Source organism: Coregonus lavaretus (assembly GCF_964263955.1).
Source record: "Coregonus lavaretus genome assembly, chromosome: 15".
Lineage (NCBI taxonomy): Eukaryota > Metazoa > Chordata > Actinopteri > Salmoniformes > Salmonidae > Coregonus > Coregonus lavaretus.
The window spans coordinates 48068465-48092848 of NC_140002.1; the positions used below are offsets into that span (position 1 = coordinate 48068465).

A 24384-nucleotide genomic window follows, 5' to 3' on the forward strand; every position below is an offset into this window, starting at 1 on the left:
AATTATTCTTGACAGTTTAACGTGAAGTTAAAGGAATTTGACTATGTTACAAGAGAAAAGATAATTCAACCCTATTAAACTCCCCACGTCATGTTCCATTCATGTATGTCGATTTAAAGTGGAACTGACAGCGTTTTAGCAACATTAAATCTTATTCAAATCTGTTCATATACACCTCCAGGAATAATATGACCCTTTATTATTCTTATTATTTTTGACATTTTCTGACAAGTGAGCAATTGGTCTTTTTCATATTGTCATGAATTCATAGAATGTTTGGGGATTATGTATACTAAGGGTGTGTTTGTAAATTCAATCTGGAGTACCAGAGTACACTCAGAGTGCGCTCTGGGCGTTCGTAAATTCAGAGCGTTATCAGATTGTCTGTTCGTAAATTCAGAGTGTTTCGCTCTTGGAGCGTTCATAGTACACACTGGATGCTCTGGCAGAGGGGTAGGGTTGATCCAAGCATTCTGACCTCACAACGGCAGTCAAGCACCCAAGCTAACTGGCTAACGTTAGCTAGCTTGCTATCTACTTCCAGACACAAATGAGAGAACACCTCAGTCTGATCATTTCACCTTCCCTAGCAGAGCTTGTTAGGTTTTTGGTTTTTTTCATGTTATCCAGAGCGTTGGTGACTGTAACTGTGCTGCTGGTAACAATTTAATTACGATTTTTTGCCGATGTTTACTAACACCGGCCATATTCAACTGGTGTTGAGCATTTGTAAATTCACAAGTTATTCTGTGCTCTTGCACACTCAGACAAGAGTGCTCTGAAATTGGAGTTGATAACCAGAGTGAATTTACGAGGCATTTGTGGAAATTCTATAGCAATATAGAGTGGGAAAATGGCTGTGCATTTGGACAATTAATAGACACTGCAGTAAATAAAACCAAATAAAAACATATATTGTCCAGGACTGCCATTTGCCACACGGGCCTGCCATTATTCACTTTGAACTGGACTGTGTGATCTGTGTGATGTCAATCTACACACCATAACCCATAATGACAAAGCAAAAACAGGTTTTTAGAAATTCTTGCAAATTAATTACAAATAAAAAACAGAAATACCTTATTTACATAGGTATTCAGACCCTTTGCTATGAGACTCAAAATTGAGCTCAGGTGCATCCTGTTTCCATTGATCATCCTTGAAATGTTTCTACAACTTTATTAGAGTCCACCTGTGTTACATTCAATTGATTGAACATTATTTGGAAAGGCACACACCTGTCTATATAAGGTCCCACAGTTGACAGTGCATGTCAGAGCAAAAACCAATCCATGAGGTCGAAGGAATTGTCCGTCGAGCTCTGAGACAGGATTGTGTCGAGGCAAAGATCTGTGGAAGGGTACCAAAAAATGTCTGCAGCATTGAGGGTCCCCAAGAACACAGTGGCCTCCATCATTCTTAAATGGAAGAAGTTTGGAACCACCAAGACTCATCCTAGAGCTGGCCACCCGGCCAAACTGAGCAATCGGGGGAGAAGGGCCTTGGTCAGGGAGATGAACAAGAACCCGATGGTCACTCTGACAGAGCTCTAGAGTTCCTCTGTGGAGATGGGAGAACCTTCCAGAAGGACAGCCATCTCTGCAGCACTCCACCAATCAGGCCTTTATGGTAGTGGCCAGACGGAAGCCACTCCTCAGTAAAAGACACATGACAGCACGCTTGGAGTTTGCCAAAAGGCACCTAAAGGACTCTCAGACCATGAGAAACAAGATTCTCTGGTCTGATGAAACCAAGATTGAACTCTTTGGCCTGAATGCCAAGTGTCATGTCTGGAGGAAACCTGGCACCATCCCTACGGTGAAGCATGGTGGTGGCAGCATCATGCTGTGGGGATGTTTTTCAGCGGCAGGGACTGGGAGACTAGTCAGGATCGAGGAGCAAAGTACAGAGAGATCCTTGATGAAAACCTGCTCCAGAGCGCTCAGGACCTCAGACTGGGGTAAAAGTTCACCTTCCAACAGGACAATGACCCTAACCACACAGCCAAGACAACGCTTCGGGACAAGTCTCTGAATGTCTGTGAGTGGCCCAGCCAGAGCCCGGACTTGAACCCGATTGAACATCTCTGGAGAGACCTGAAAATAGCTGTGCAGCGACGCTCCCCATTCATCCTGACAGAGCTTGAGCGGATCTGCAGAGAAGAATGGGAGAAACTTCCCAAATACAGGTGTGCCAAGCTTGTAGCATCATACCCAAGAAGTCTCAAGGCTGTAATCGCTGCCAAAGGTGCTTCAACAAAGTACTGAGTAAAGGAATACTTATGTAAATGTGATATTTCAGTTTTGTTTTTTTAATACATTTGCAAGAATTTCTAAAAACCTGTTTTGCTTTGTCATTATGGGGTATTGTGTGTATATTGATGAGGGAAAAAAACAATTTAATCCATTTTAGAATAAGGCTTTAACGTAACAATATGTGGAAAAAAGTCTAGGGGTCCGAATAGGGGAGACCGGGGATGGATTTAACACGGGATAGTTGTAACACTTGCAATTCCTCCAATCAGGAGCGAGGTGAAATCATGTGATTGACTGTGCACATGCTCAGTTTAGTCCTGAACCCTCATGTGAAAAAGCAAGTCCCTGTGATAAACTCTGCAGATTCTATTGACAGAAATCTGATTTTGAGGTAAGAAAGTAAATATTTTGACCAAATGTGTTTTTGTGATGGCATCAACTGCTTTGTAGTTCCATTCACCAAACTTATATCAGGTTTATAACCAGTCTTTGTAGAGATATTTGATACAAGTTAGCAATGCTAAAGTTCTAACATTTAGCTAAAATGGAAGCTAGCTATTGGCTGCAAGGGTCGGGGTTAGTTGTAACAACTTGTGAGAAAATTTTACAACTAACCCCGAGTAAAACTGAATGTTTTTCGTGCATGTTTTGTTTTACTTTCAGCATGCCTAGATCATGTAGAAGAAAGACAGACAGGGGAGTACCTCTCCACAGAAAAGAGCGTCAGATGATGTAGCACACCTTGGGAAGTCAATCAGATCGTTTGCAAAGTTGTATGGCATATGTCATGTGACGCTGTACAGATTCTGCAAAGAGAGAAAGAAGCTACTGGAGAAGTGGTCGCGAGAGCTTCCTCATGTTGGCTAATGTTGTGGAAACAGGGTCTTCATTGTTGAGCAGGAGGAGAAGCTGTCACATTATCTCTTGAGGGCAGCTGATTTATATTATGGATTGTCTCCCTGTGAGGTAAGCACTTGATAGGAATTAGTGAGGAGTAAGTCAGGGAAAAGTTTGCAGTTAATGTTGGAGGCAATTAAGGTGAAGGGAAGGAGTACTAATGTAAATTATTAATGTAAAGTATTAATTGGGGGAAGTATTGAACATATTTTATTATATTATTACAGGTCAGGAAATTTGCCTACCAACTCGCTGTACAATATGGTTACAAGCATCCTCAGTCCTGGGATGAGACCTCTATGGCAGGAGCAGACTGGTTCTCGTCTTACCTAAAGTGGCACCCTACTCTCTCCATTAGGAGCGCTGAAGCAACTAGTCTGTTGCGGGCCACAAGTTTCAACAAAACAAATGTGGGAGAGTTTTTCAACAAACTAGGAGAGGTGATAAATAAATACAGCTTTGATGGCAATGACATATGGAATGTTGACGAGACAGGAATAACCACAGTACAAACACCTGATAGAGTGGTTGCGAAACATGGCACTAAATAGGTTAGAGCAATCACATCAGCAGAAAGGGGTACACTAGTGTCAATGACATGTGCTATAAATGCAATAGGAAACTCAATCCTCCAACTTTTGTTTTCCCACGTAGGCTACCTCTCCAGCTGCCTTCCAGCCCACCTCTCCAGCAGCCTTCCAGGCCACCTCTCCAACTGCCTTACAGGCCACCTCTCCAACTACCTTACAGGCCACCTCTCCAGCAGCCTTCCAGGCCACCTCTCCAACTGCCTTACAGGCCACCTCTCCAGCTGCCTTCCAGGCCACCTCTCCAACTGCCTTCCAGGCCACCTCTCCAACTGCCTTCCAGGCCACCTCTCCAGCCACCTCCCCACATGTATCAGGCTGTGGCTGAGAAACACCTGATTACTCTTCTGGTTTCAACCCTTCCCAAAAGCAGGGCCCAGGAAAATTACAAAACTGCGATTTTGACGGATACCCCGTCAATCAGGCACTGGAAGAAGAGCATAGAAATCTAGCACTCAGAAGGCAGAAATAAAAATTGCCCTGCCTAAAAGAACAGCTGGAAAGAAGCAAGACAAACCACACTGAACAACAACAAAAAACTGTCCTGCCTAAGAAAAAAGCCAAAACAAAGCACATTAAACCAGAAGATTCAGATTCCTCCAACGAGGAAAACGTCTGCATTGTGTGTATGGAGCACTTTAACAATTCCAAGTCCAAGTGCAGGTCTGGGTGCAGTGCTGGAAATGCAAATGATGGGCCCACCAAGCCTGTACCCCAGGAAAGCTATACCACTGTCACAACTGTGACTCTGATTAAGTGAACATGTCCAACATTCAGTCACACACACACACACCCACTGTGATGAGGTGATGTCGAAGGAGTTAGGCACAGGAGGGTAAATCACAGAATAACAGGCTTTATTCTGCAAATACAGGGTGTCACGATCGTCGACCAGAGATGAGGACCAAGGCGCAGCGTTGCAGGCAAACATACTCTTTAATTAGAGACACGATCAAAACAACAAACAAACGATACGTGACAGTTCACGGTCTAACTTAAACAGTCTTGAAACAAGATCCCACAAACACAAATGGGAAACAGACAGTTTAAATATGGCTCCCAATCAGAGACAATCAACGACAGCTGCCACTCGTTGCCTCTGATTGGGAGCCACTCAGGCCAACATAGAAATACACATACTAGGTTAACAAATGAAATGCACACCCTGGCTCAACATACAAGTGTCCCCAGAGCCAGGGCGTGACAGTACCCCCCCCTAAAGGCGCGGACTCCGACCGCGCCCACCAAACACCACAGGGGAGGGACCGGGTGGGCACTCCGCTTAGGCGGCGGATCCGGCTCCGGGCCTGAACCCCGCTCCCTCTCCAACCCTCCAAAGTACCCCTGGTCCGGTCTGGCCCCGCTGGCCGGAGCTGGACTGCACACTGGTGGAGCGGATTGCTCTAGCTCCGGCGTGAAGCATCTGACCGGTGCCGGACCAGCCACCGGTGGAACAGGCACGGGCCGTGCCGGACTGACGACGCACACCACTGGCTTGGTGTGGGGAGCAGGAGCGGGCCGCGCCGGGCTGACGAAATGCACCACTGACTTGGTGCGGGGAGCAGGAGCGGGCCGGACCGGGCTGACGAAGCGCACCACTGACTTGGTGCGGGGAGCAGGAACGGGCCGTGCCGGGCTGACGAAGCGCACCACTGACTTGGTGCGGGGAGCAGGAACGGGCCGAGCTGGGCTGACGAAACGCACCACTGACTTGGTGCGGGGAGCAGGAACGGGCCGCGCCGGGCTGACGAAACGCACCACTGACTTGGTGCGGGGAGCAGGAGCGGGCCGGACCGGGCTGACGAAGCGCACCACTGACTTGGTGCGGGGAGCAGGAACGGGCCGTGCCGGGCTGACGAAGCGCACCACTGACTTGGTGCGAGTGGCAGGAACAGGCCGGACCGTACTGGGAACACACACCACTGGCCCTACGTGGGGATCAGGAACAGGCCGGACCGGACTGGCAACACACGCCAGTACCTCTCGCCGTGCCTCTACATCTTTCCTCCCCCTGGTGACCAGTGACTCCCGTAACCTGGCGGCCTCCTGCTGCCCCGTCGTCCCACGGCGTTAACCCCCCCCCTAAAAAATTTATGGGCTTCACTCCTACCCGTGGCCAAGGCCTCCATCCCTCTTGCCAGACTCGCACTCATCTCCTCCCAAGTCCATCCTCTCTCCTCGTCACGCTGCTTGATCCAGTCGAGGTGGGATCTTCTGTCACGATCGTCGACCAGAGATGAGGACCAAGGCGCAGCGTTGCAGGCAAACATACTCTTTAATTAGAGACACGATCAAAACAACAAACAAACGATACGTGACAGTTCACGGTCTAACTTAAACAGACTTGAAACAAGATCCCACAAACACAAATGGGAAACAGACAGTTTAAATATGGCTCCCAATCAGAGACAACCAACGACAGCTGCCACTCGTTGCCTCTGATTGGGAGCCACTCAGGCCAACATAGAAATACACATACTAGGTTAACAAATGAAATGCACACCCTGGCTCAACATACAAGTGTCCCCAGAGCCAGGGCGTGACACAGGGTTACACAGAAATGCGTCAAACACTCTAGTGCGCAAAACAGGCGCACTGGAAATTACAAGGCACACAGGGAAATATCCCGCCGATACAAAATACACGGCGCTCCACCGAGCTTCACTATCCTCCACAATAAACAATCACACACAAAGACAAGGGGGCAGAGGGATCACGTATACAGGTACTGATGAGGGGATATGAACCAGGTGTGTGTAATAAACAAGACAAAACAAATGGAATGATGAGATGAGGAGCGGCAGTGGCTAGAAGGCCGGTGACGTCGAACGCCGAAGCCTGTCTGAACAAGGAGAGGTGGCAGCTTCGGAGGAAGTCGTGACACCCACACACAGAGACATGCATGAACACACACACACATACACACACACACACACACACACACCACAAATGTTCAGATGTTTAGTTTAGCTTAGATGTTGTTTGGTTGAGAAATACCATTTAGTGGAGGTTAAAATAAAAAACATGTTATTATTAATATTTATTAATATTTCTGCCAACCAAAATGTTAAACATGGCAATGTTGCTCTCATGGTCTCAATGAAGGCGTTCAATAATAAGTTGCATGTCATGATTTAGGCACTTTTTCATTCTGTTACAATTCACCCCAAGCACTGTTACAACAAACCCAGACCATGGGGTAATTGTAACACTTCACTTCTTGTATTTAAGACAACACCATGCATTTGCAGTTTGATTTACATATATAATAACCACACCAAGTTATAAAGGACAGATGTACGTTGTTTATATCAAGTTTTGAATACACTACCATAAACGATCTCTGAGAAACTGATGAAAAGGTGAAATCTGTTACAACCATCCCCGGTCTCCCCTACTTTCTGAATGCACTGTATGTAGCAAACATGTTTGTTTTTTACAAGGCCACTGTGAATGTATCTGTGTGTGTCCGTCCCTTTGGGGGATGATTCAGAAAACCACACACTGTATTTTTACTGTTGATGCCTCAAGAGCATCTCAGCTAGAAATTACAGGCCCAGCATCACACAAAGGACTAATAAGCCAGACTGTCCTTGAAACAAAATCGATATTGTGACATATCACAACAGAGAGAACGAATACATGCACATACCGGGGAAAAAAGGCTTTGTTGCCTTGGAGATTACCATTATGGTGTGTTGTCAAGGGCATCTTGGCTGTCTTCAATATATGCTCTGAAAGGAAATTGGAGTTAGTCAACCACCCACCCACCCACACACCCACCCACCCACACACCTTCAGTCCACTCCTCACTCCCTCCCATACAGGGACATGCAGGAGCAATAGCCCACAGAGCCTTTTCAGCAGTCATGATTCACTGAGACAACATCCAGGGAGCCTATCAGTAGGCCTAAACGCTGGCACAGCTCCTGTATCAAAGAGAGAGGAGAGAGAAGGAGGGAGAGAGGTAGGGAGGGAGAGAGGGAGACAGATAAAGCTGTGTTGTACTCCAGCCAGCCTTGGGGTGCTGGGGTCCATGCTGTTAGGAGACACAGCATGCCCCCCTGATGGCTGTTGCCTCACTGAGGAAAATGAGAGCTTCACAGTACTGTGACCTCTCCCCCTCCACAATTCCAGAACATAGAACACATGGACCAAGCCACAGCTGGGTGGTTAAAGAGAGGGAGGGAGGGAGGGAGGGAGGGAGGGATGGCTTGGTGTGAATGGCTAGGGAGGGAAGCGTCCCACACTGTCATCCAGAGCTCTGTGAGATGCCATGGGATGGAGCTTAGAAGCTAGGGTTGTGGTAATTTGGTGATGAGCTGTGTATAAATGACTTTGTAAAATAAAACTCTATTAAGGTTCGGTTTGATAATACTTCACTGGTTAAACAAACTAAGAACATTAAGAAGGCCTCTCGGGCATCCCGAGTGGCGCAGCGGTCTAAGGCACTGCATCGCACTACAGACCCGGGTTCGATCCCAGGCGGTATCGCAGCCGGCCGCAACCGGGAGACCCATGAGGTGGTGCACAATTGGCCCAGCGTCGTCTGGGTTAGGGGAGGGTTTGGCCGGCCGGGATGTCCTTGTCCCATCGCGCTCTAGCGACTCCTTGTGGCGGGTCAGGCGGCTTGGCAGGGTCATGTTTCGGAGGACGCTTGTCTCTCGACCTTCGCCTCTCCCGAGTACGTATGGGAGTTGCAGCGATGGGACAAGACTGTAACTACCAATTGGATATCACGAAAAACGGGTAAAAAAATTAAAGAAGGCCTCTGAGTTAAAGCTGTAAAATGTTCTCATCAAGAATATGCTAATCAGAGTAAGTGCCTTAGACCGCTGCGCCACTTGGGATGCTACAGATTGTTTTGCTAGCACAGACTGGAATATGTTCTGGGATTCTTCCGATGGCTTTGAGGAGTACACCACATCAGTCACTGGCTTCATCAATAAGTGCATCGATGACTTCGTCCCCACAGTGACTGTACGTACAAACCTAAAGGGTAGAGTCACCGCTTATAAGCTTATAAGAAATACCGCTATGCCCTCCGACGAACCATCAAACAAGCAAAGCATCAATACAGGACTAAGATCGAATCGTACTACACCGGCTCTGACGCTCGTCGGATGTGGCAGGGCTTGCAAACTATTACAGACTACAAAAGGGAAGCACAGCCGCGAGCTGCCCAGTGACACGAGCCTACCAGACGAGCTAAATTACTTCTATGCCCCCTCCCCCCTCTTTTACGCTGCTGCTACTCTCTGCTTATTATCTATGCATAGTCACTTTAACTCTACCTACATTAACATATTACCTCGACTAACCTGTGCCCCCGCACATTGACTCTGTACCGGTTCCCCCTGTATATAGCCTCGCTACTGTTATTTTACTGCTGCTCTTTAACTTTTTTTATACCTTTTTTTACTTATCTATGTTTTATTTAACACTTATTTGTCTTAAACGGCATTGTTGCTTAAGGGCTTGTAAGTAAGAATTTCACTGTAAGGTCTACTCATCCACCATGGCAGAAGAGGAAGATCCAGACTGTTGATTGGGAAACAAGAACAGACAATGAGGCATGAGGATTGAGTGTTGAGGGACCACTTGTCACATTGTTCAAGGTGGGTTTGTGTTATGATAATGCATTTTCTGTCCAGATAAAGATGTTGATACGGCATTGAAAAAGACCCACCACTGACCAAAAGTCTCTTTGTTTTCCAGTCCATCAGGAGTGTATCCCTCAGGCCATCCGGTGCGTGGACATCCTGTGCCAGTGTGATCCAAGCACACTCGTCCAGTTGTAGAGACTACAGCAGATCGAGCCTGTGGATGGACAGGTCAGTAACTCATCAAATATGATACAATGTAAACATTGAATTTGTAGATGCATCGACATTTTGACTATGTGTCCTTTTTCCTATGTTGTAGACATGAGGCGTGACATGCGGAACATCAGGCTCACCCCACGAGAAGCAGTGCATCCAGGCTCTGTCGCAGCCGGCCGCGACCGGGAGACTCATGGGCGGCGCACAATTGGCCCAGCGTCGTCCAGGGTAGGGGAGGGAATGGCCGGCAGGGATGTAGCTCAGTTGATAGAGCATGGCGTTTGCAACGCCAGGGTTGTGGGTTCGATTCCCACGGGGGGCCAGTATAAAAAAATATATATATATGTATTCACTAACTGTAAGTCGCTCTGGATAAGAGCGTCCGCTAAATGACTAAAATGTAATGTAAATCTAAGTTGGTAGAGCATGGCGCTTGCAACGCCAGGGTTGTGGGTTCGATTCCCATGGGGGGCCAGTATGAAAATGTATGCACTCACTAACTGTAAGTCGCTCTGGATAAGACCATCTGCTAAATGACCAAAAAAAAATAAAAATAAATAGATCAATTCTACCCTCAGCAAGGAGATCTGCTAGAAGTGATGTACTCTCACTCTGGGGGTAAGACATCATTTAAACATCAAATATATACATTCCCACTGTGCCCATGATAAAATGCAATGTGAATTGTGTTGTACTACTAAATGAAACTGAGGAGATGCACTCAGACCAGCCTTTGTGATTGAACTTACGTTAACTACATTACTTTAGTTGGCTGCTTTGAGCAAAACTTGTATGTACTGTAACCTATTCTAGGAGCCTATTGTTTGTATGATCTTTATTCAGAAATATGAGTCTGTCAGAGGTTGTCACGCTGGATGGGGATGATAAGAAGAAGACACCAATAGGTGTAGTCAGCCATAAAACTTTAAAGAAGAAGATGAAGACACCAATAGGTGTAGTCAGCCATAAAACTTTAAAGAAGAAGATGAAGACACCAATAGGTGTAGTCAGCCATAAAACTTTAAAGAAGAAGATGAAGACACCAATAGGTGTAGTCAGCCATAAAACTTTAAAGAAGAAGATGAAGACACCAATAGGTGTAGTCAGCCATAAAACTTTAAAGAAGAAGAAGACACCAATAGGTGTAGTCAGCCATAAAACTTTAAAGAAGAAGAAGACACCAATAGGTGTAGTCAGCCTTAAAACTTTAAAGAAGAAGAAGACACCAATAGGTGTAGTCAGCCTTAAAACTTTAAAGAAGAAGAAGACACCAATAGGTGTAGTCAGCCTTAAAACTTTAAAGAAGAAGAAGAAGCCTATGAGCAGAGGGCACTGGACACAAACTTTGTCTTGAAGTAGAATTACAGAAATACTGTATCATTGTGGTGTTAAAACTAAACTTGAAGCTGCTTCATTGGGCATGTTGTCTATATGGATAAAACATATGTTTGAGTTGATAAATACACAGGAATATAAATTCATTTAGCAAAAAGACAGGCAAGACTACTGTAACGGCAATCCTTTCAAACATGTTTTTATTATGGTAGGTTAAATAATTAATATTAGTGACTATCACGAACACTCACTCAGAATCACATAGTGTTTTGTCATGAAGGACTGTTCACAGCACAAGGTCCAAATAAATCATTGTTGTGATTATTTAGGCTGTTCATGTCTCACACTAAACACTATTGAGGCCATTGTAAATATCCGTGGGGCTTGCCTTCACTGATATTCAGCATCAAAGAGTCACTGGAATGAGGCAAATAATAATCTCCTAGTTGACTTAAACAGGCCATGTTAGCATTAAGTCCTTAAACAGTTTACATAACTTTAACGTCAAACAGATTTTCCTCAAGAAAAATGCCTCATTTGATTTGACAGCTCACAAACTATTGTCATTTCATGTCAAATAATGATAATGATGATGTTCTAAACTATTTGTACTATTATTTGCCACAACTGAAGTTCCCTCTGGGGAAAAATACAATTATACTATTATATATATAAAAAAAGAAGGGTACACTCAGCCTTAGATTTGCCTTGACAATAAATTGCAGGTTGCAATGAAAAAGTTGATTACATGTTAGACAGATTAGGTCAAAGGCACGCAAATATCAAATCAAAGTTTATTGGTCGCGTACACAGATTTGCAGATGTAATCGCAGCTGCAGTGAAATTGTTATGTTTCTAGCTCCAACAGTGCAGTAATACCTAGCAACAACAACAACAACAAAAAACACAATACACACATAATCCAGAAAAATAAAGCCATTAAAGAAATTCAGAAATATCAGAACGAGCAATGTCAGAAACCGGAATATACTGTATATACTGTATATATATACACTACATGACCAATAGTATGTGGACACCTGCTTGTCGAACATCTCATTCCAAGCTCATGGGCATTAATATGGAGTTGGTCCCCCCTTTGCTGCTATAACAGCCTCCACTCTTCTGGGAAGGCTTTCCACTAGATGTTGGAATATTGCTGCGGGGGACATGCTTCCATTCAGCCACGTGCATTACTGAGGTTGGGCACTGATGTTGGGCGATTAGGCCTGGCTCGCGGTCGATGTTCCCATTCATCCCAAAGGTGTTCCATGGGGTTGAGGTCAGGGCTTTGTGCAGACCAGTGAAGTTCTTCCACACCGATCTCGACAAACCATTTCTGTATGGACCTCGCTTTGTGCACAGAGGACATTGTCATCCTGAAACAGGAAAGGGCCTTCCCCAAACTGTTGCCACAAAGTTAGAAGCACAGAATCGTCTAGAATGTCATTGTATGCTGTAGCGTTAAGATTTCCCTTCACTGGAACTAAGGGGCCTAGCCCCAATCATGAAAATCAGCCCCAGACCATTATTCCTCCTCCACTAAACTTTACAGCTGGCACTATGCATTAGGGCACGTAGCGTTCTCCTGGCATCTGCTAAACCCAGATTTGTCCGTCGGACTGCCAGATGGTGAAGCGTGATTCATCACTCCAGAGAACACGTTTCCACTGCTCCAGAGTCCAATGACAGCGAGCTCTACACCACTTCAGCTGACGTTTGGCATAGCGCGTGGTGATCTTAAGCTTGTGTGCCATGGAAACCCATTTCATGAAGCTCCCGACAAAAAATGTTGTGCTGACGTTGCTTCCAGAGGCAGTTTGGAACTCAGTAGTGAGTGTTGCAACCGAGGACAGACGATTTTTGCGCGCTACGCGCTTCAGCACTCGGTCCCATTCTGTGAGCTTGTGTGGCCTACCACTTTGCGGCTGAGCCGTTGTTGCTCCTAGATGTTTCCACTTCACAATAACAGCACTTACAGTTGACCGGGGAAGCTCTAGCAGGGCAGAAATTTGACGAACTGACTTCCTATGATGGTGCCACGTTGAAAGTCACTGAGCTCTTCAGTTAGGCTATTCTACTGCCAATGTTTGTCTATTGAGATTGCATGGCTGTGTGCTCAATTTTATACACCTGTCAGCAACGTGTGTGGCTGAAATAGCCGAATCCACTAATTTGAAGGGGTGTCCACATACTTTTGTATGTGTGTGTAATACGCACACACATACAAAAGTATATATGAGTAGTAATTTCATCTTTATTGAAAATAGTTATTCTAGTCATAAAAAGCTAACTGTTACATACAGTACAAACATTTAGTTGGCCATGTAGATACTAGTTTTTCTAAAATACCATTAGATAAAGAATACTTGATGTCGGATAAAGGTTAAGGTTATATGTTTACATACAATGTAATTATTAGGACCTCTGCTCATCCAAATGTTTAGAAAATGCATAAAATAGAAGTCTTTGACGGAGCAATGTGGCACAGTCAGTCTCAAATAAAAACAAAACAAACTACAAATGATTCATAGGGCACCATGTGGAAAATAAACCGAAACGTTCTTTTTCGTCAAGGAATAAGAGCACATGTTAGTGTTCATTTGAGTTGACAGATCTTGACCGAGGTTCCAACTCCAAAGCCAGGATAGAGGGGCTCCACAAACATGGTTTCGAACCTGTGCAGGAGAGTCATATGGTTGCCTATACTGAAGAAGGCCAGGACCCCTGCCGAGTGGTCTAGGTAGACCCCTATCCTCGGTGAATGGGGCGCATTGATGGCTTTATCCACCCTGTTGTGCCAAGCTGAGTACCCTGTATCAGAACACAGCAGGCTCCAGGACTTATCATTATAGCCCAGCAGACACAGTGATCCTTTCCCCTTGCGGCTGATTCCCTTATAGGCCACCCCCATGGAGAACTCCCCGCTCCACTCGATCTCCCAGTAGAAGCGGCCACCGGACAGGGCCTCGCGGCACAGCACTTGGGCGAAGCTGTCAAACCTCTCCGGGGTGTCCGTGTAGGGCTGGAGGTCCCTGGTTCGGATCACCTTTCTGCTGCTGTCCGATAGGTGTAGCTCCTTGTAGGCTGTGCTGGGGTCCAGTCTCAGCTGGCAGAAGTCTGAGGGAGGGATGGAAGTCAAATGGGTGTGATGCAGGTTTATGAGTCAAAACAGGTTTATGAAGAGATAATAGGCCTGGTCCCAGATCTGGTTTGTACTGTCATGCCAAACAATGACTATAGGAGTTGGCAAGACAGCACAAACAGATCTGGGACCAGGTTTGAGAGTAGGTGCTAATTGAACAGATATGTACTTACATTTCAGAAACTCTGATCTGGTCTTGGGCTCTGGTGGAGGAGGGCTATCCACTGTCATTACTTCTTTGACTAGAAGGTGAAAATAGAAGACAACGTCTCATTTTCTATTCAAAGCCACAGCATTGAACGTCTTCATAGGCCTTCACCTCCCAAACCATTTAAATGTTTTAATTTGCTAGTGTGTTATCTAACTTTACACAATGAACAAACATCATAGATACACTGATCACAAGATTCACCTCTGCTGCTTCTCTCTCTCTTTTCTGTCGTATAAACAGGGACCTCGTTCACTGTGGGAGGCAATAGAAAAGGTAATCAACAAAACATTGAGTGTCTTGGCTACTGTTAACAGAATTTCAGATATACTGTGTATAAGGTGGTCAGTTAGACACTGGTTGTATATGTTCTAGTCTCACAGGTCAGACAATTGCTTCTGAAATATGACATGTGAAAGACTGGAAATGGAGGCTAGGTATGTTGTTTTGACCTGACTTGGAGATCTTCACGAGTTCCTCTCTACCCAGCTCCTCCAGACGATCCTTGATCTCAGCCACAGCTTTCCTGGCTGCTCCGAACGAGAAGTCTGGGTTCACCGACACTCTGGGGATAAAGCCATCATCCGTGGGAGTACACAGATAGTTGAAGTTCTGCAGAAAAAGAAAGATAATCATGAGTGTCATCAAATAAGCATGTTCAAGGACTAATAATGAACAAGCAGCAGAGGAACATATTGTTGAGATCCATGACTTTGATTGCTGCTTAATATCATAGTCCTTTTTAAAGGATGGACCAAACACAAATTGCAATATTGAACCTTTTACAGATAGAATTTTCTTGCACTTTACAATTTGGTGGACATCCCCTGACCACCATAACAAGTGAATGTACTGTATGGGCTACCGAATGTCCAGAACATACAGTATGTACCTTATGTAAATGTATGTAGTCCTCTGTCTCACCTGTAGGAAGTGGATGTGGTCCTCCGTGCTGTACAGCTGTTTGAGTCCCGTCTCCTTCTTCTTCAGCTCGTCTATCTCCTGCTCCAGCCTCTCCACCAGCCCCTCGGCCTGGTTGAACGCAGCCTTCTCGTTGATGCCAATCAGCTTGGTCACCTCTGACCTCATTCTCTCGATGGAGCGGATCATGTCCTCAAACATCTTCTCACTCTCCGCCATGGCCCTCTGGGCTGAGTTCTGGACAGGACAACACAGTTAATAGGTCAAGAGGCGTACACACATAAGCTAGATGTACATTTCTAGAGAAGACACAGTCATCATTGCAAGAGACCATCACACATGAGGTTGATTTACATTTCTCTGCTTTAATTGGGAATCAGGAATGTAGTTTAACAAGAAAATGATTTCTAACGTGTTTTTAAAAATTGAACATGACATAGCAGTTATGAGTTAGTGTATGAAATAGAAGTGTTTCATCAGACAATGTTTTCAATACATTTTCTCCTTACCTTTAATGAGTCCACTGCTGTCCTCAGTTCCTCCAGCTCCTTCACCCTATCCTGACATTTCTGTCTGATCTCAGCTTGAGCAACTCCCAGGAGTTTCTGTTGAGGTGACACCACAGAATCATCAACACAATACCTCTTACAAGTGAGTCACTGGTGGCACCTTACTTGGGGAGGACGGGCTCATTGTAATGGCTGGAACGGAATAAATGGAATGGTATCGAACACATCAAACACGTTTTTCATGTGTTGGATACCATTCCATTTACTCCATTCCAGACATTACTTTGAGCCATCCTCCATTCAGCAGCCTCCTGTGAGTGAGTATTTAATGGCCTTGCATGTAATTCAGTTCACGATTAGTATCATTAGATTTGCTATGCCTTCCAACTTGGGCTTGATTATGTAATGTCACTGAATGGTTTATTTGTGGTAAACAGTGACAGTGTACTGCACGCTTTTATGTTGTACTCTACAATTAAGATGTTATTTCTCATACTGTTATTAGTTAAGTCTTTTTTTGTGTCTCTTTATTAAGTAAAAAAACGTAGTATCTTATGTGACAACGATGCGATTATACTATGAGAGTAATAGTGCTTTTTTTCCCATAACAAGCATAGCTCTAAAGATCTACTTAGTATGGGCGGCTTTATCTCAGAAGGAGGGGAAAAAATAGCCTAATGGAATCCTGACCATGCCAGGAATGTGAAACTACCGCTGTATGCCTGACTTCTAAAGAGATGTTTCAAGGTGCACACATACTGGCCTATACAGTATAGAGAGGAGAGAGAGAAAGAGCTTCTAATTCAGCCTTTACTCAAAACCTACCGACCCATTCTTCAAGATAAGCTCAAGGAATGTGGGGAATCTGGGGAGAGGGGATTGGGGGAAGAGAGGGAGGGAGTGAGGGAGGGGAGCGTGAAACAGAAGGAGTGAAGCCATGGGAGAGGAGAGTCAGGTTGTAAATCTGGGGATGAGAGGGACCAGTCTCCCCATTTAGCAACGACAGAAAGGCTGAATTACAGCGTTTGTAAAAAGCTTTGCTTCACAGTATTACGATGATGTCATATAAATGTCTTTGATATAAATGTATTAAAAACTGTAGCTTTTAGACCCACAATTCTGGCAGTCCATTCGAATGGAGACCGATTTGGATGCAGTGGCTGGTCATGGTCAGGTCAATGGTTTGTTCATCATAAACAGGACATGTGGTTAGACAAGGCCTTGACTCAGTCTGCATTCTGGTACAACTGCATTCCATTATCACCACCTCCACCATCCCCACTCCCACTACCAGGCCTAAACCCAGCCCCTTCCCACAGGTGGGTTTCAAAGTTCAATCTCTAGTTTCTGTAATAATATAGCCCCAAATACTCTAGGCTAGAAACCCTGGGTCTGCCTTTGGTGTATTTGGGTCTTCCCGGGACTTGAGACCCCTGTTTGGAAGCCGGGAACATGATGATCGGATCGGGAACATTGTGTATCTCATCCCACCAGCAAGCACAGCTGGAACACCACAAGCCTTAAAGGAGTTTTTACCACAGATTAAGAACACATTCCTCTATCAACCTTACAGCTAATCAGAGAGTTGTACTTGTTTTGGCTGTGTGAGTGTGAGTGTGCCTGCCCTGTAGGAGTGGGTGGTAACGCTGGCTGGTTGGTGAGCTAGCTGGGTCAAAGTACAAACGTTGCAGGGGTGGTGGCGGTGGGTGGAGGAGTGAGGGTGGGGGTTGCGAATACTACACGTCTGCCTAAACCCACATTCCTGGATCATCAACATGCACCACCACAATCCACTGGCCCCTCACTCACATCCCTGTCCCGTATCTCCCCTCTGACTAACTACCTAGTTCTGTTAGCTCACTGAGAGAAATGTGGTTCTTTAGGAGGGAAGGAAGTGTTGGTGAATAAACCATTAGTCAGTTTACCTTTGAGTCAGTTCTAGAACACACAGTTAAAGTGACTGTGCCTTGTACCTTTGGGATGTATGCTATCATTGTACTGGTTTCTGCCATATGACCAACTGAACAAGTTCTTTACATTGTGTGTAAAGTATGCCAGGTGTCCTCACATCACACTTTTGATTTCAGTTTCAATGATTCATATTTTGATTTCAAAATAACAAATCATTCTGTGAAACATTGTAATTCTAAGTCAAGGTCTGGGCTACTCCCATAAAACTCACAGTTAAGCCTGTCACTCAGATAGAACGAAACATGTCTCCACTCCTTACCTGTTTCTCACTTCTCTCTGCCTCGGCTGAGACGATGTCATGTCCCTTGTGTTCACTGACAGTACAGATGGCACAGATACACATCTGGTCGGTCCGGCAAAACAGCTCCAGGGACTTCTGGTGCTGGGGGCAGATCTTTCTGTCCAGGTTCCCCAGCTCGTCCACCAGCTTGTGCCTTTTGAATGTGGCCGACTCGTAGTGAGGCTTCAGGTGCTTCTCACAGTATGAGGCCAGGCAGTTCAGGCAGGACTTAACAGCCTTGAGCTTCTTCCCAGAGCAGTAGTCACAGGGCACGTCGGCAGGCCCGGCAAAGGTGTTCCCCGGGGGCGTGAGGTTCAGGTTGAGGTTGGCACCAGTCTTCTTGATCTTCTCTGCCACCTTGGTGAGCATAGTGTTGGGCCTGAGCACAGGCCTCTGGGTGAAGGTGATCTTACACTGGGGGCAGATGTAGATCCCTGTGTAGTCTGCCTCATTCCAGTAGCCGCTGATGCAGTCCATGCAGAAACTATGTCCGCAGGGGATAGCCACGGGGTCCCTCAGCAGCCCCACACACAGTGGGCAGCTGAAGTAATCCGAAGACATGGGATCAGCCATCGTCACTACTCACTACACTACACAAACACTCCTCAGACCTGTAGAGAGAGAGCGAGAGAGAGAGAGAGAGAGAAAGAGAGAGAGTGAGAGAGAGAGAGAGAGAGTGTATGTGTGAGAGAGAGAGAGAGAGAGGCAGACAGAGAGAGGAATCCACAGAGGGATCTAACCAGTGCACTAGGGAGTCCGCCGTCCACAAGAGTGTGGCAGAGCCTGCCAGAGACAGGACCTACTTGTATTTCTGAATTCCAGAGGTTATTGATTGAAAGCAGGCTCTCCCCCTGTGCTCCCTGAGAGTATGTAGAGCTCAGCCCAGTTCAGATAAACAGGTCGAGCAAAGGCTGTAGGAGACTTAAAGGGAGGGGGAGAGAGCGAGGGGGCGGGATGAAAGAAGATAGAAAACAGGGGATAGGCTGAGGCAGGGAGAATGAATGAATTGTAGAACACAGGGAGGCACCAACTGCTGCTGCAAAAAAAATCTCTTTTTGGTTTCAGTGTTTGGTCTGATTCTATTTTATTTGAACTGTATTTGACTTGATAGTGAACAAACTACACTGCAGGCTGGATCAGTTAATCATTGTTTTTTATTAGCTCTGAAGTTTTGTGTGCTGATCAGAGACTGCTGTACGGCAAATATAAATAGTCTTTCCCATTTTCACTCTCAAACTCAACTGGAACTGTGAACCGAATTATAGATGTCATAGGCCCTACATTAAATGCAGCTGAATAGACACAAATGCACATTTAGTAGAAGATCAGGTTTTGAAGGGGCTGGAGTCCACCCACTGAACAAACAAACCTGCTCCCACCACAAACAGGACAGGATACATTTCAAATGTATTTTTCTACCTTTTGTGACCCAAAACAAACAGCGGTATCTGTCACTGTTTGAACTGCCTGCCACAGGTGTTTTGACAAAGAGCAGTTGGAGTTCAGGACAGAAGTTATTCTATATATTTAAACTGCAGCCTGTTGAACTAGTCTAACTGCCCCTACAGGTGAATCCCAGGAGGTTGGTGGCACCTTAATTGGGAAGGACAGGCTCGTGGTAATGGCGCAATGGTGGAATGGTTTCAAATACAACAAACACAGTTTCCATGTGTTTGATGCCATTCCATTCGCTCCGTTCCAGCCATTATTGTGAGCCATCCTCCCCTCAGCAGCCTCCACTGAAGTAGTAACAGTAGATATGATGCGTGTCAAACACTAGAGGCAGCCAAAAGAGAACATTGCAATCACAGAAACATTTTTTGACAAAACATTCTTATCTCTTACAGGTTTATCTGTCTGATGTCGATCTGAATGCTTCATATATTTTTATGATATTGTGCCAAGTAAAAATGCACATCTAACCCATGACTTAAGGACCCTTGTTACTTTAGTATTTAGCATGTACAGTATAAACATATGCTGTGTCTTTATTGGCTGTAGTCTATAACCAGCAGAGTCCATCTTTCAAGAGACACACCTTGGTTTCTCTATTGTCAAGTAACATCCTATCCTCTTTCTCCCATGACAGGCTGTTATTTTGTAATATTACAAAGGCTTTAAAGAGTAAGCCTTTAAAGGGTTAATCTGCAGTTGCTACATACGTTTTTGGAATTATAAATTAATTATATGTACCCATTGATACTTGAAGGATATAACTTATAAATGCCTCATGAGCTTAGTTCAGCTGTCATACCCCACCAGAACCCCAAATATAAGCTTGTTGTACTCCAATGTTTGTAAACAAAGTAAACGTAAACAAACACTATATAGCCTCAAAACATGGTTAAAACTATTTCTGATATCATGGATGGTCAGTCCTTGCATCCATAGCTCTGTCTATTAATTTGTCTATGACCTGACGAAGATCCAACTCAGATCGAAACGGTGTCTTTTTGTGTGTGTCTGATTAAATCATCATGGGAGCATACCAGAGTTGCTGATATTTCTTTTTTATTTGATACATTTCTCCAGGCCCATCCCTCAGCTTTTATCGAAAAGGGCCGAGAGGATGCTTTGTTATTGTTTCAACTGCTGATTTCCGCTTTAAATACATTTAAAAAAACATTTTTAGTCATTTAGCAGACGTTCTTATCCAGAGCAACTTACAGGAGCAATTAGGGTTAAGTGCCTTGCTCAAGGGCACACCGACAGATTTTTCACCTAGTTGGCTCGGGGATTAGAACCAGCGACCTTTCGGTTACTGGCACAATGCTCAACTGGGCACACACTGGTTGAATAAACATTGTTTCAATGAAATGACGTTGAACCAACATGGAATAGACATTGAATTAACATCTGTGCCCAGTGGGATGGCCCACTCTCCCTATAATTCTGGATCAATTATGACATCACGGACTAGCTCATTTGCATTTCAATGTAACCTTGGTTTCCTCTTGGGCCAAGGGTGTGGCCATACTTTAGTGCACATTTCTCTCTCTCACTAGTTCACTAAAGAGGGCCTATAGGAGAAACTCATTACCCTGTAGCCACAAAGTAATGTGTGAGGTAGTGGACCTTAGAGGTAAAATGGTTTGCTGAATTATCTTATTCCAGAAGAGTTGATAGGCATACTAAATGTACAGTATGTTACAATTATTTAAATCACAGGGCCACCGAAACATATGCACCAACCGTTTGCGCAAGGCCGCATATGCAACTCCTCCCTCATCGCATATCTCATTGCACTTCAGAGATAGTTTCGCCTCTCTCCATATTTGGTCAGGTTTCTGATAAGCCAGTTTCTCTTCCTTCCTCTTTTGTTTGTGTGGATCAGATACCAGGAAAGTTGGCCTATCCAGAGTAAAAGCAGCCCTCTGTTTTCCTTACTGATTAACGAGAGAGAGAGAGAGAGAGAGAGAGAGAGAGAGACAGAGAGACAGAGAGAGAGAGAGAGAGAGAGAGAGAGAGAGAGAGAGAGAGAGAGAGAGGGTTGGCCTATGAGGGAAAGGGTCATACGCTGCCAAATGCATGGTCTTGATTTGTGTAAGAAAAACATCTAGTTATACAGTAACAACACACAGGTATACAAGTTAGGCTCATCTGATTAGGTACAGACACTTCCCATTTTTATGAAAAGCAATGCACAAGGCCTGGTGCAATCTCTTGCAATGTACTTAATAAACTCAAAGCCTAATGCCCATCACTCAAAGTTATTGAATTGTGAGGAAGCAGTTCTGTTGTCATAAATGCATGTCTGCTATAAACATGTCTTTTGATCAATCAGGCTTAAAACCCTACAGTCTACAAGGTGAAAGGTCAACATTAATTAAACCAAACATTCTATTGTGTCAGGTGTAGTGAGGGGTAACCAGGGGTAACCAGGAGGTTTCAGTCAGGGGATGATGTTGTGGAGAGTCAGTGAGTAAGAAAATACAAATGGCTGTGTGAGTGTAGGAATGCTTCCCAAATGTCTCCCTATTCCCTATAGAGTGCACCAGGGCTCATAGGGTGCTGGTCAAAAGTAGTGAACTATGTAGGGAATAGGCTGCCATTTGAGACGCAAGCTAGAAGTCAAGGACCCGGCTGTGTCTGTGTGTGATTGGTCAGAATACGGAGACAGACAAGGTATTTACAAGTGTGCCTTGGAACAATGGTTACCTTTGTTAGTGCTGGCTGGCAGATACACAGGGTTGGAGAGGAGGAGTCTGGACAGGGGCCAGATCGCAGGGAACAGGTTGCTGCTGCACACTGTAAAACAGACTTCCACAACAAATAGGGGCGAAAAGGGACAATTGTTGTTGTGGTTGAGGACTAAATATAATTTTTTATGACATTTGTGTGGTACTTTAGACAGAAACATATTATGCAAATGTGTGTTGTAGATTTAACACTGGCTCTGCATGTAAATGTATGAGAGCAACCAGTGAGTCCATATGAACACCACTCTCTGTTAGATAAACAATCAGGTGATATGTCAATCATGTGTTTCCGTTGTCATCATCAGTTCAGCATGTTGAACAACAAGCAGAGTGAGTCAGGTGAGCCAGATGATAGTGATGCATTACAGCAGGATCCCAACTGTGCTAGTCCAGTCATCCTGCTTCATTCACTACAGCTACATCCTGTGGAAATAAACCACAGAAGAAGAAAGGGCCAACATAACTGCCTCCCTATAAACAGATCTTTATTGAATGTGCCAAGGCTTTTATAGTGTCATGGTTCACTTTAAGTGCAACTGAACTAACTAACTTTGACTACACAGTCACATTCATTTGAAAGACCACCTGTCTGTCAATTATAAAGGGTGTGATATGATATTGATATTGAATCACAACACTTGATTGTCTTATTGGAGACTGTCCTTAACTGAACTAAACTTAGGTCCTTCTGATATGGAGCTGTCTTCAGGGGCTTGTATGTTCGTTAGTCCTATGCTTTTACAGTCCAGTTGTCTGTTAGCTGGCTCTGTATTGTCATTGGCAATAGAATTGTATGTCCTCTGAAGCTCATCACGACTCTACATTTACACTGAGTATACAAAATATTAAGAACACCTGAGCTTTCCATGACATAGACTGACCAGGTGGATACAGGTGAAAGCTATGATCCTTTATTGATGTCACCTGTTAAATCCACTTCAATCAGTGTAGATGAAGGGGAGGAGGAGACAATTGAGACATGGATTGTGTATGTGTGCCATTCAGAGGGTGAATGTGCAAGACAAAAGATTGAAGTGCTTTTAAACGGGGTATGGTAATAGGTGCCAGGCGCACCGGTTTGTGTCAAAAAATGCAACGCTGCTGTATTTTTCACGCTCAACAGTTTCCCGTGTGTATCAAGAATGGTCCACCACCCAAAGGACATTCATTCAACTTGACACAACTGTGGGAAGCATTGGAGTCATCATGAGCCAGCATCCCTGTGGAACGCTTTCGACACCTTGTAGAGTCTATGCCCCGACGAATTGGGCAAAAGGGGGTTGGGGGGTGTTCCTAATGTTTGGTATACCCTGTGTATTTGAAGTACAGAGTCAATCCAACCAATAAATAAAGCATTGCATTGTTGTCTTCTGTTTTGTGTGTGCAAGACTCACAGATATACAGACCTGATAATTGTAACAGCACTACTGCTGTGAGCCAGCTACAAAAATGTCAGGGCTTCTCCTAAAACTATCAGACACTTCAGCTGAAAACCCAAACTTAGAATTAGAGAGTTGTAAAGAATCTGTTTTTTAAATATCTAGAACTAATAAGATGAATTGCTTGGCAAATATTCATCATGTTGTAATTTCCCTGGCCCTGGGGCCATTTCAGGTTACATCTACTGCAGTGTCAACTGACAAGAGAGTTCAACCTCTACCTACATTCTACAGCGCAAAAAAAACTGACCACATCAACTCTTGTGCAATAATCTCTTGCAACCATCTCGTCAAATATGACACTGGACATTTTGTGAGTAGCATGTCAGCTACAGTACTTGTTTAGGATGACTTGCAGACCCTATAACAATGACATCATGTGTGTAGAATATAGCCACTATGCTCTGACTAACACAATGGACTTTCTTTAAGCAGCCCCTTTTGACCCTGGTGTTATCTAGGCCATCTGGCCTGGTCACATTCCATTCTTCATTTTTAACAACCCTGAAACCACAGAGCTGACAAGCTGACAGCTATCTTGGAATAGACGGAGGAGTCTTTAGGCTGATGTGAAGAAGAGAAATATGGAGGAAAAGTTAGCATTTTTTTTGCCTACAATGTTGATATCGCTCAGCTCTTTTGCATAAAAAATAAATAAATAATTCCAATTGGAATCAAGATTTGGATTGAGAGGAAATGAGTGGAAGGGAAATGGGAAATGAACAGTTGATAATTAACTGCTCTCAACTGCATAGCAGGATGATGAACACCTATTGCAAGTCCCTTCCTGTTGCTCAAGCCAGATTCCAGTGGCGC

General features: G+C 44.6%; 1 protein-coding gene across 2 annotated transcripts; it reads right to left on the reverse strand.

The window, feature by feature from the left end:
- Positions 1 to 11676: 11676 nt before the first annotated feature.
- Positions 11677 to 18823, reverse strand: ftr82 (finTRIM family, member 82). Of its 2 annotated transcripts, XM_084179045.1 has the most exons (8): positions 18734 to 18806; positions 17910 to 18541; positions 15680 to 15775; positions 15174 to 15407; positions 14702 to 14861; positions 14454 to 14504; positions 14215 to 14283; positions 11677 to 14016 (listed from the first exon to the last, which is right to left on the reverse strand). In XM_084179045.1, exons 2-8 carry the CDS (start codon positions 18501 to 18503, stop codon positions 13496 to 13498), a joined length of 1725 nt encoding a protein of 574 aa, XP_084035171.1. In that variant the 5' UTR covers positions 18504 to 18541; positions 18734 to 18806; the 3' UTR covers positions 11677 to 13495. The 2 variants fall into 2 exon arrangements, with proteins under 2 accessions (XP_084035171.1, XP_084035170.1); XM_084179044.1 differs by having other exon boundaries at positions 17910 to 18823.
- Positions 18824 to 24384: the final 5561 nt, after the last annotated feature.